General features: G+C 42.3%; 1 protein-coding gene across 4 annotated transcripts in view; it reads left to right on the top strand.

Moving 5' to 3' along the window:
- Positions 1 to 134: 134 nt before the first annotated feature.
- LOC308284313 (ADP-ribose pyrophosphatase, mitochondrial-like) overlaps positions 135 to 11,986 on the top strand; it is a 17,394-nt gene continuing 5,542 nt past the window's right edge. The window contains exons 1-8 of one of the 4 annotated variants that reach the window (XM_080724891.1): positions 135 to 255; positions 5,335 to 5,625; positions 7,774 to 7,863; positions 8,117 to 8,203; positions 8,939 to 9,050; positions 9,418 to 9,564; positions 9,968 to 10,052; positions 10,145 to 10,286. In XM_080724891.1, coding sequence (XP_080581017.1) covers positions 209 to 255; positions 5,335 to 5,625; positions 7,774 to 7,863; positions 8,117 to 8,203; positions 8,939 to 9,050; positions 9,418 to 9,564; positions 9,968 to 10,052; positions 10,145 to 10,286 — 1,001 coding nt within the window. In that variant the 5' untranslated portion in view covers positions 135 to 208. Of the gene's footprint in view, positions 256 to 4,200; positions 4,365 to 5,021; positions 5,040 to 5,334; positions 5,626 to 7,773; positions 7,864 to 8,116; positions 8,204 to 8,938; positions 9,051 to 9,417; positions 9,565 to 9,967; positions 10,053 to 10,144; positions 11,196 to 11,986 lie in introns of those variants that run through there. The other 3 variants (XM_080724890.1, XM_080724892.1, XM_080724893.1) reach the window with 3 other exon arrangements.

Genomic DNA, 11,986 nt, shown 5'->3' with positions numbered 1-11,986 from the left:
CGCTTCTCTCCCAAAACGGCTGCTTATTCTTCAACCGGCCGACTGTCCCCCCTTTTTTTCTTCTTCTTCTTTTTTTCCTAATGTTTGAATGTTTAAGAGCTGGTCGGATGGAAGCTTTGTTGAAAGCTTTGGACAGAAAACAAGCCTGTTTGCTTGGTCAGGGCCCTGTGCTCTTGCTCTCTACTACTACAGCAGCAGAGCAGGGTAAATGGATTTGCTTGCTGAGAAGAATCACGACGACGACGCCAAGGATGCGTAAGTGACGTCACACCTAAGCGTCGCCTGGTGGAAGTAAAAACGCACACATAACACGTACACAACTGACACAAGGCCAATTATTTTCTAAAAAATCATTTCCCTGTTGAGGCCGGTTCTGCAAAAAAATGTTTCTTGATTTGAGGACAAAAGGAGTAAAGGACCCCAATGCAAATTAAGCCATTGCGCTTTCTTGTGGTCTTTTATCCTTTTACTAGACCTTATCTGAACTATTCATGGGTTGCATTGTAGTCCTACACCAGCCATTTTGAGGACCAACGCAGGTGTTTTGATTGATGTAGAACATTGGATCTATGCCAATCAGACAAATTGAACACCTGTGTTGGTCCTCAATATGGCCGGTTTAGGACTACAAATGCAACCCATGAATAGGCCTAGGCTACTATTCCTATGCAAACCTCTATTCAATCAATCAAAATCAGTCGTTCTCAAACGTTTTCGCACCAATTGGCCCCCAAATTGATATTTGCTATTAATAAAGTAGGTTCAATCAAAAACTATGCATATAGGCAGGGCCATACTGGGCCCCTGATTCAGCCCGAGAAAAGGAGTTGGAGAGGCCCTCATTGCGCGCACCGCGAGGCCCCAAATACTAACCGATGAACGGTTACTGTGATTTTAGGTCTCATTGTTTTTCTTGTATAAAGAGAGTCCAATGATGTTGTATGTAGACCATCCAGGAGTCAAGTTCACAAGTAGGTGACACTGTGATAGAAAGAAAAAACTACATCTGCTACCTGGGTTGCATCCTGGAGGCTAACCTATCCAGTGAAAAAATGACCACCAAGGTAATCAATAAAGTCAACCAACGAATTCGCTTCTTGCAAAGGGTTGCCCCGCTGATCAATATTAAATCCCGAAAGACACTAGGAGGTGCTCTTATTGGGCCCCTCATTATACGGAGTCCTTGTCTGGTATCGCGACGCCCCAGCTGCCTTAAAGTTAAAGCTCCAAACAGCCCAAAACAAACTAATTAGGGTTGTGCTTGGTCTCCCTCCTCAGACCCACCTTACCGATCATCACCACGAAAGCGTGGGATGGCTCAAAGTAGCTGACAGAGTACAGCATCTTGCAATGGGCCTGGTGTACAAGATACACTACACCTCCAAGATTCCCATGTACCTGACAAACTACTTCTTAAAGGTCAAGGATGTTCACAATCACAACACCAGAGGCAGCTCCACTAATCATCATCAACGTAGATTTAACACTAAACAAGGCTCTAACTCGTTCTCCTGCTACACCATCAACATGTGGAACGCCCTTCCACAAGCCCTAAAGGAGAGCAAATCCCTAGCCTCCTTCAAAATTGGTATGAAAAGTCACCTTCAGACAGCTGCTACCCGTGACTTGTAAATAGACTAAGCCCCCATGCTCCCCCCCCCCCCTTTCTCTTTTTTGTTTTTGATGTTATGCTTTTGAAACTGATATTATCCTAGATAAAGTACTATGTTCTATCCGTCTGTCTTTCAATGTTATATGAGATACTCAAAGTGTGGTTCCTGTGGAAATAAGCCTCGGCTTTCTAGGATCTCCTTTTAGTTGACCTTGTACCAGTGATTTGTACTGTCATGAAACTGTACTTTTTTCTATTGCAAACTTCTAATAAATTCTTCAATCAATCAATCAATCAATCAATCAAGGAAGCTAGGGAATAGTGGGCCAGAATTCAGATGATATACAAGCCAGTGGGGCCAATGTGAGTTTTCTGGTATTCCATGAGTTAGATTTACTTTGTGGGCCAGCCATTTTTTTTTAATGGTCAGGCCGGGAATGGACCGGCCTTTCGGGAGTTGTCTCGCTTTTCCCAATGGCCAGCCCGTCCCTGCATATAGGCGAATAGGCCTACGGACTGGTAGGCCTACCTCATGGACATGGTGAACTAGCTGACAACAATTAAGGCATTAAAACTAAGCTTCAGACCTCTCAGAACAAATGGTTAAGTTTGGCCTCAAACCTAGAACTCGCATAACCATGCTCTGGTGGACTGATCTCGTTCAGCACAAACATGGGGTTAAATCAAAGATGGGGGTTAAATTCATTTGACTGCTATGCCACCAATTTGTTTATGTGGAATGCACTAACAGACATATAAAAAGTGTGATTCCTTCTTATACTCGTTAAAAACTGTCATAAAAGAGCATTTGTAGACTAAGCTTAACACCAGAAAAATGAATTGAGTATGCTATAAGGACCCCAATGGAAACAAGGCATTGTGCTTTTTTTTAGTTTAAATCCTCTTAGCAGACCTTATTGAACTGTGCTTTTTTCTTCAATAAAGTATTCGATCAATCAATCAACCAACCAATCAATCAATCAATCAATCAATCAATCAATCAAACAAACAAACAAACAAACAAACTAACCAACAATAGCTAGCTGTGTATAGCTACAATAGTGTTGATGATGTCTTGTATAGACTATATTGTCTTTGGCTATTACAGGACCACAAGGGCTTTTTGTGTTATCCTTTTAGTGTGATCGTACCACTGTAGGCTACTATTTCTGCAAACTGTAAAGTATTCAATTAATCAATCAATCAAACAAACTAACAGGAAACATTTGATTGTTTGTGTCGTCACTGACTGAACCCATCCTTGAAATCTTATTCTAGGCGCGAGAGCGCGGATTTGGCCCATGATCTGGCCTCAGATGCGCGTGCCAAATTACGGTAATAGGAGTGCGCAGGGTTGCCATGTCCGTTTATTATAAGCAAGTTTGGGCTTGTTTTTCTGTAGAGTTACTAAATATTGGTTGTTGTGGGGGCTGCAGTTTATTGGACATGTTTCTTAAGTGTAGTTACTTATTTGGGCTTTATGTCATGTCACTTAAACCAGAGGTTCTCGTAATTGTTTCGCTTATCCCCATCTGAAAACATTTTGTGCTAGGGACCCCTATGTTATGCCTATGGAAAGCATATGCTTCCATACCCCCAGCCCAGCCTCATTATGGAAAAAAAAATCCAGACCGCTGCCATCCATGTAGCAGCGGTGTCGCTGTGCGAAACGGTGCCGCTCACCACAGCTATGGTTGCCGCTCTTACTTAGGTCTCTATAAGCCTGTGTGATATCTTACATTAAATTCGAGAAATCTCTGTGAGTATGTACCCCTCTCTGTGAGTATGTGCCCTGCATATCTCGAGAACCGTTCTTCCCACCAGCTTCAAATTCGGCACACGCGTTCCCCGCCGCAGCGCCAATGCCCGGCCTCGACCCGACCCGATATGCGGTCACCCGAAGGGCGGCCGAGCTTATAGTATTTTAGAATGATGAATTAAATATTTAAGGTGTTTTAAATGTTTAAAAAATAAAAAATAAAAACATTTTTTATATATTTTTAATTGCAGATCTATAATCTCAAGGCTCTTTTCATTGGGCTTTGTTTGTCGTAGACCAGGCTGCTTATTTCTCTCGAAAAATCTGGCAACACTGGGAGTGCGTCGTTGTGACTTCCAGGACGCTGTGTTTGGGCGGTGTCACAACAATCTGTCGCGGTGAAACTCAGAGCACCGCCCGTGCAGTCCCACCATTATACTAAAACATGCGCAAATGAGGACAAAAAACAAACAAACAAACATGCAGTGGCCGTGAGTGGGCGTGTCGAAATCTGTTGCATGCTACTAAAAAAGAGTTGGTTTGAATGTGATTCTTTTTGTGTTTATGTCTATTTGAATTATATTTGTGCTATTTCACGAAGGTGCTCTCTAGCCGAGCTGGTACACAGATTGATATCACATATATTTTGAGGCCAACGATTTCGTACCATGTTCTATCGATAACTGATTAAAAATGGCAATTATATAAAAATACCAATCAGTACCGACTGCGCACAGATTGAAGCGTGTGTGCGTGTGGAGAACACACCCTTCCGTGTTGACGTCACCGCAGCAACATGCGGCTGCGCACTTCCTGGTTACGTTGTGTGCTCTGTCTGCTGCATGTTGTGATCGATATAGCTAAGTGAAAGTGATCATCACTGATCACTGGGGTTGTGATCAGACCGGGGATGATAGGAACTTGGACCGCACCGATCCGTTTAGCACTGACTCTCCTAGGATTCCCTTACTGCATCTGCAAAGCAGGAGTCAGGTATGATACACGATTATTACAACTAGGATATGAATATACTGCATGTACACAGTGTACAGTAACGATACTGCGCTAAAATTAAATCACAGAACCCCCCCATCTCTCTCTCTCTCTCACACACACACACACACACACACACACAGTCTGCCTGTCTGTCTGTCTGTCTGTCTGTCTGTCTGTCTGTCTGTCTGTCTCTCTCTCTCTCTGTGTGTGTGTGTGTGTGTGTGTGTGTGTGTGTGTGTGCGTGCGTGTGTTGCTAAGCACACAAATCATCTGAGATGAACTCTCCCTGTATTTTAAAACCAGTATTTCCTAATAGCTATCTGTAACAGTTGTGTCAAATTACCATTCTTCTCTCTCTCTCTCCTCTCTCTCTCTCTCTCTCTCTCTCTCTCTCTCTCTCTCTCTCTCTCTCTCTCTCTCTCTCTCTCTCTCTCTCTCTCTCAATTCAATTCAATTTAATTCAATTCAATTCAATTCAAAGGGCTTTATTGGCATGAGAAAACATACGTTTACATTACCAAAGCAGACGTGTACACAGTACAATACAATCAATATAATACAATCAAAATGAAATATGTACAATTGTCAGTGGTGAAACAGTTTTCATGTATCGAGATTACTCGATGCAGACAGTGCAGAAAGTATACACCATGATGATGATCAGTCTTTAAGGTGGTTGTATTCCATTTGATATCCTTCTCCTATCACATCAGCTCACATATCTTGTTGCTGTGTTTGCACATTGTTATACTTCACCCAGCAGATGTCATATGGGATTTATTTTTATTTTTAATCACTGGTCATGTTTTCAAACTCTCCTTGGGTGGTTATGATCTGTGTGGGAAGTATATGTCTCTGATGTCTTGGTACAGTGGGCAGGTGGTTAGGAAGTGTAGCTCAGTTTCCAGTTCCACTTCATTCTTCTCTCTCTCTCTCTCTTTTCTCTCTCTCTCTCTCATTTTCTCAGGCCACTTATCCACTGCTCACCGGAATCCTCCTCCTTTGGGACCAGTCGACTGATCACAGCCTATAGTGCCTATAATCAGTTCTGCACCACCAGTGGCCAGGCAATGTCACCCTCTGCAGCGCTGCCTCACGTTAAGTCCAGATGCTCCCAGTATCCTGGATCGAAGATCAAGCGCTTCCCAGTGCCTGATGACAAGGTGGACTGGACCACAGACTGGCCCCAGTACACCCCGGTCAACTATACCTCCCCCTCAGTGACGGGGAGACCACCATGGGCTGACCCGGACATTGGGTGAGAAGAAATGGGATTGGCATTTACTAGGGGTGTAACGATACATTTTAACTCAACGATACGCATCACGATATCTGGTTGACGATACGATTTAAAATCGATATAGTAACTATTTAGCAAAGAAATTAAATCTGTGTAAAACGTGCAAAAATCTATTATTATGGAAGTAAACACTGTGATTATCTAACAAATACATGGACATTATATTTCAAGTTCAACACATATGGACAAACCCACCTTGATATGAACACAGAGATTACACACATTTATTGATAGACCAAGAGTAGCTGGAATGGAAAGGTAATTAGACCCCTCTTTTTCATTTTCCCTCTTTAAATTGCTAAATACAAGGCACAAATACTTAGTTTCCATACAATAAATTATTTGCATTGCAAAATGATTCGACTATATATCATTGCAAAAATAAGTTACTATATCGTTACACCCCTAGCATTTACCTGTTGTGTGGTGGAAAGTAACCAAGCACATTTACTCAAGTACTACTGTCCTCACTGGACTATTTCCAATTTTCGATACTTTAATGCGCCATTCCCACTGGGCAAGATAACTATAAAGATAACTACAACTATTTATTTCACCATTGTACTTTTTTTTAATATATAGTTGGTGTGAACACTGCCATGCACTTGACTTAGAAGGATTTTGAAACTATATTTTTATAGATATAGTTATAGCTCAGTGTGAATGGCCCTTTACTTTTGCTCCACAACATCTCAGTGGAAAATATAGTACTTTTCATGCCACTGCAATTATTTGAAAACTCAAGCGACCAGTTACTTTCTGGATTTTGATTAATGTTACAAAACGTACTCTGTATATCGACTACTTCAGCCCTGTACGTACTCCGGCTATTTTAAAATGGACGATCTACAAGCTCACAACGCAAAGCAGCGTGTTGTGAGCTTGTAGAAATGGGACATTCCGTCTGAATACCAGACCTTTACTTGTATCAGATATTTCTACATTACTACATGGTGGAATTGGTACTTTTACTTGAGTACAAAATGTGAGTACTTCTTCTTTCACTGAGAATAGATTGGTAGATATTTGAGAAGTCATCTCTGACTCAGCGGTCAGTGCTGTTCATATCAATCCATATCTTAAAGATCCACTCCGGTCAAAATCATGTTTTTTGAGTATTTATGTTTTTGGAGCTTATCTATGAACATCCTCGTGGTACTTGTCACCCAGCATTGCTATAAAGCGTCTAATTGAAATTTAGACCCAAAAATGGCCACCCCTATGAAAGCAGGTTTGACAGGTTTGACTCCATGTTGCACCAATCGTGTCTTCTTCAAAGGCTTGAACAGACCCACCCACATCATGACAGGAAACAGAGCTACTATGAAGCCTAGAAGTAAACATAGCTTTAGAAATACTTTTGAAAAATGTTAATTGTTTTTAATTGGTGAAAAGTAGTTTTTTTTTTCCTAAAAAAAAGAGAGGTTTTAAAGTCTTTTGAAATTAGAAAAAAAGGAGATATTTACCCACGACTCATACAAATTGTAACCTGACTTTCGCCAGATGGTGACAGCATTGCGTTGCATTGCTTACCATCTGGGCTCGCTCTGGCAGAACCGATGTAAGGGGCGGGCCATTTTTTCAAATTCTATAGCAGGTGATTGGATATGGCCGTCTCTCTGTCACAGTCTGGGAGTGCCAACTCCAACCACTCATATTGGCCTGTCTGCATGACGTTGCACCCAGAATCTGCCTCCTGGGTTTCCGTGGTCTGCAATCAGACTCTATTGGCTCAGAGCCGCTCAGAGCCCGCCCATAGCTGCCGCTGATTGGTCCGGCCCGGGACTTTACGAGTGTTATCAACTCTGCCGGACCGAGCCCAGATGGTAAAGCAATGCAACGCAATGCTGCTACCATCTGGCGAAAGTCAGGTTATACAAATTGATCTGCGACACAAAGATGTGTCCCAACCCACTGTTTGGGAAACAAGTAGATTTTCTCAGTGTTTGCACTAGAGATTTGGGTGTTGTGACAGAACTTTTTTTGCATTTTTACATTGTGAGAGATGATCATTCAATTCAGTATAGATAATACTTTGCATGTGTTATTAGTTGCGCTGAGAATGATTCACTTCTGCTTTTGACTAATTATATTCCTTTCCCACAGTTCCTTTTCCCCACGTTTCAACGCTCTGGATGGTGCTGTGGACAGGGGGAGCTTTGAGGGCAACTACATGGTGGAACAGGGCAAGCCACTGTAAGTCACCACAGACATGTGAGGGTGCATACTATTTAGCCACATTTAACCCCACCTCACCTAAACTGAAAGACGTATTTTATATTTCATTGATTGACACTGTTGTGTCACAATGTAAAAATTGGGCTTTAATCTTTTGTTTGCTCTGTCTGTCTGTAAACGGTGAAAACTTTGTTAGGAAAAAAGTGCTTCATGAATATGAACTTGACTGAGTTATTGATAACTTTGATATGTCATGCTCATTCCCACCTAGAAATCCTCGGGGACGCACAGGTTTGACCGAGAGAGGTTTGCTGGGACGCTGGGGGCCCAACCACGCTGCAGATCCAATTGTGACCAGGTTAACTTTTCTCCATTATCCCATTAAAATGATCCCTGGCTAATAAGCCATACATGTATACAATATGCCTTAATACTTTATAATATGCCCTTTCTAACGAAAACAAAAGAAAACACAAAGACTTTAAAAGTGACTGTCGCCACTCTGCAGTTATCGATTGGATTTAACATGAATTTGATTTACTTTTCGGGCAAGTGGGCATGACCTTTGGGCAAGTAAAACTTGACCTGTACTTGTCCAACGGGCAAGTACAGGCCTCAGAGATCATAGTGTCCTGACCAACTGTCCTGACTCCTAAGCACAGGAACTGTATGTCATTTCTATCTGCATGGGGTATCGCCCTGGGTATTGGCACACACCTAGTCCAGCTTTGTAAATTGATTTTCAATGGAGGATTATGACAGTGTGTTATCACAGATCAGGAGGCACGATAATCAATTATTCTTTTGCAATGTTAAAGTTGTTTTATTGTTTTGGGGGGTCTTTTTTCCCCAGTATAGTAAGTGAATGAGTAGGTGCAAGAAATCATTAAAAATGAACCCCATTGGACCACGGCAACAAGAAGAAATCATAACTAGACACCATAGGGGTCCTAAAAAAAACAGGTTTCGAAAAAATGTCGTTCAGTTGCTGGTGGAGCCTCTCTCCTGCCCTACTAGTGGGACATTGTTTGCTGTTGTACACAGGTCCTAGTTGTCTCAGATGATTGTGAGCCATCTGTCTCTGTACTTTTAGGTGGAAATTAGATGCCGAAGGAAAAAAGATTTCTCACCCAGTGTCCAAACGAGCTGTCCTGCAGTTTGTGGCCATCATGAGGAAAGATTGTGGAGAATGGGCTATTCCAGGGGTTGGTGCCAATTAATATTTAAACAATATTCAAGTCAGGGGCCACACCAGTGGCTCACCTGGTAAGAGCACATACATACTGGCCCAGGGTTCGATGCCGACCCTAGACGCATGTGCACCCGCTGTCTCTCCATCACTGTCATTGTTCAAGTCATATTTTCATAGTCTGTGGCTTTGCAGTCTTTTATTTTATTTACCATCATTGACATAATTTATCTGTATGTCTTTGAACCACAAATATATCTTAATAGTTCAAGACGGGTGCACATAGCTTAATAGAGCCATAGTCATTGTTGGGTACGTCGGGATGTTGCAGTCTTCTGTCGGTATCATTCAGCTGTGTCATTTCTAACTGTTTTTATATACAGGGTATGGTTGATCCAGGGGAGCTGGTGTCTCTCACACTGCAGCGGGAGTTCTCTGAGGAAGCATTGAACTCCTTGAAAGCCTCGGCATCAGAGAGGGCTGACATCCACATGCGCATCACCAAGCTTTTCGGCTCACCAGGGTTTCAGGTCAGTTACTGAGGATCAGGTGGAAAAACCTTACAAGCTAAAATGCCGGAATTCCATAACTTGAGTAAAAGTACAAAAGTATCCGTCAGTATCATAGATACGACCTGTAAAAACGGGAGGGCAGAAGTGCGGAAGGCACACTGCCACTCAAAGTGACCACTGGCCAATCATAGCGCGTCTTTTCCGGGACTTGCCAGAATGTAGACTGTTCGAATAAACAAACGACCAGAGGGTCACCATCCTTTAGAAAAATGTGATGTATTAACAGGGTGCCTTGATGGCTCAGCCAACTAACCGCTAACCACATTACTGAGACATCCCGGGTTTGATTCCCAGCTGGGTGTGTTTCCACTCTCATGGGAATAAATACATGTATAAAAGTGCACTCTTTCATGTCATTCAGGTGTATCAGGGCTACGTGGACGACCCGAGGAACACCGACAATGCTTGGATGGAAACGGTGGCCGTCAACTTCCATGATGAGACAGGTACTGTAGCTAGAATGGATACGTGTTTAATTCAGCTTTTTATGGAGACCTTTATGGACCTGATGAGCTGTGATGTCCCTGTGATTACCCAGGCAACAGTGTGAGTGGCCTGCCATTGGAAGCTGGCGATGATGCAGGGAAGGTGCGCTGGGTGGACGTGGACTCCTCCTTCCCACTGTACGCCAGCCATAGCCACTTCCTGGAGGCGGTGGCCAAGGAGAGGCAGGCCCACTGGTAACCGCGGGCAACCCACTCTTTAGCCCCTTCTCCACTACAGGGCCGAAACCAGAACTTTCCGGGACCAAGTTCTGCTTACGTTTCCATATAACCAGACCTAAACGGGAAGGTTCCAAAAAAAGAGCAGCAGCGCTGCTCGCCCTGCCCATAGGTTCCCAGAAGGTAGTACTACATCAAGAGCAGGACCTAAGAAAGGTTCCCAGAACCTTGTCTGATGCTGGGCTGTGCGCTATGGGGAAAAAAACGGAACCAAAAAATAGGTTAATGTTCTGGATTCTGGAATGTTCTGGTTCCACCTCGTAGTGGAAAATGGGCTATTGTCTAATGGAACGATGAATGAAGGATTAGAGCAGTGGTTCTCAAACCTTTATATTCCAAGGTCCCCTTAATTCTAGTATACAAATGGAACCAATTGGACCCGTTTGGGAACCTCCTAAAGGAACCCAGAGAGTCCCTGGAATTCAGTTTGAGAACCACTGGATTAGAGAGATTCTCAAGCATTTTTCATCAATCCCCAATATACCTCAGAGAGCGTGTGGAGCACGTGGATCCAGACTTGAGAGCACTGTAATTTAACATTTAAGTGAAATGCACTATACAAGCACTGGTAATTTATCTGGGTTGTTCCTTGATTGTTTAGCACCATGTTCATGTCTGTAAAAGACAGGGAAATGACTTAACTTATGCTTAATATAATCCTCAGCCGTACGATGGTGTCACATATAGCAGATCTTTGGACCTCACAAAGTTGTGTAATTAAAGAATCTGAAATTTGTCTGAGAATGGATGTGATTCTGTTTGTAGAGGCTTGACCAAAAGTGCAACCTTTGAGTTGATTTCAGGAGTGGTCGGCTGCATAATTGCCGATATAGATGTCATCAAATAAAGGCGAGAAATGGGTCTGTCTCTACTGTATATGCGTGTGCTGTATTTTTCTCTAGATCACCGTTTCCCAAACAGTGGGTCAGGACCCATTTGTGGGTTGTGGGTCGTAGTAAATATCCCCTTTATTAAAGAATATACCGTATTTGTTTTTAATTATTTAAAAAAGATTTTAAAAAAGTATTAACCATGACTTAAACACTAATTCAGAATGTTTAAAAAAAAAGAAATCATAAATAAATACCAAAAATCTAAAAATTCCATACATTCGAAATCATGTGTTTAAGAAGTATTGAAAATAGCTGATCTACAAGCTCTCCCGACCCACAGGTTGAGAACCACTGCTCTAGAATGACATTCAAGAGTAACATGAAATCCTTATGCACTAAGCAGCTCCTTTTGATGCCCATGACCCAAATCTTAAATAAAAACAATCTACTGGGTAGAAAATTTGATACATATTTCATTTGGGTCAGTAACAAGGTTTGACATAACAGTAGTGGGTGGTTATAGTAACAACCATTGTTCTCTACGGGAAGCTACTAGCTCTCCACCCACCTCATTATGTAAAGGGTCTCGACCCCAGCCACTAGATTGTACGGTTGATGCTATTAATATTCATAGACGCGCACACTTAGCATATACAATGACAAGCCTACATAGAATCATTTAGAACAGTGGTTCCCACCCAACCTGTGCGTGAGGATGATAATAATTGGCACACACACACTAACATTTATTGATAATATAACATTATTTATTATTCATTTAGACCTGAGGCCGATTCTACAAATGCCTTCTAAATCAGTAGTTCT

The sequence above is a fragment of the Nannobrachium achirus genome, assembly GCF_963921795.1.
Source record: "Nannobrachium achirus genome assembly, chromosome: 4".
Taxonomy (NCBI): domain Eukaryota; kingdom Metazoa; phylum Chordata; class Actinopteri; order Myctophiformes; family Myctophidae; genus Nannobrachium; species Nannobrachium achirus.
This window is presented reverse-complemented; position numbering and strand designations above follow the sequence as displayed.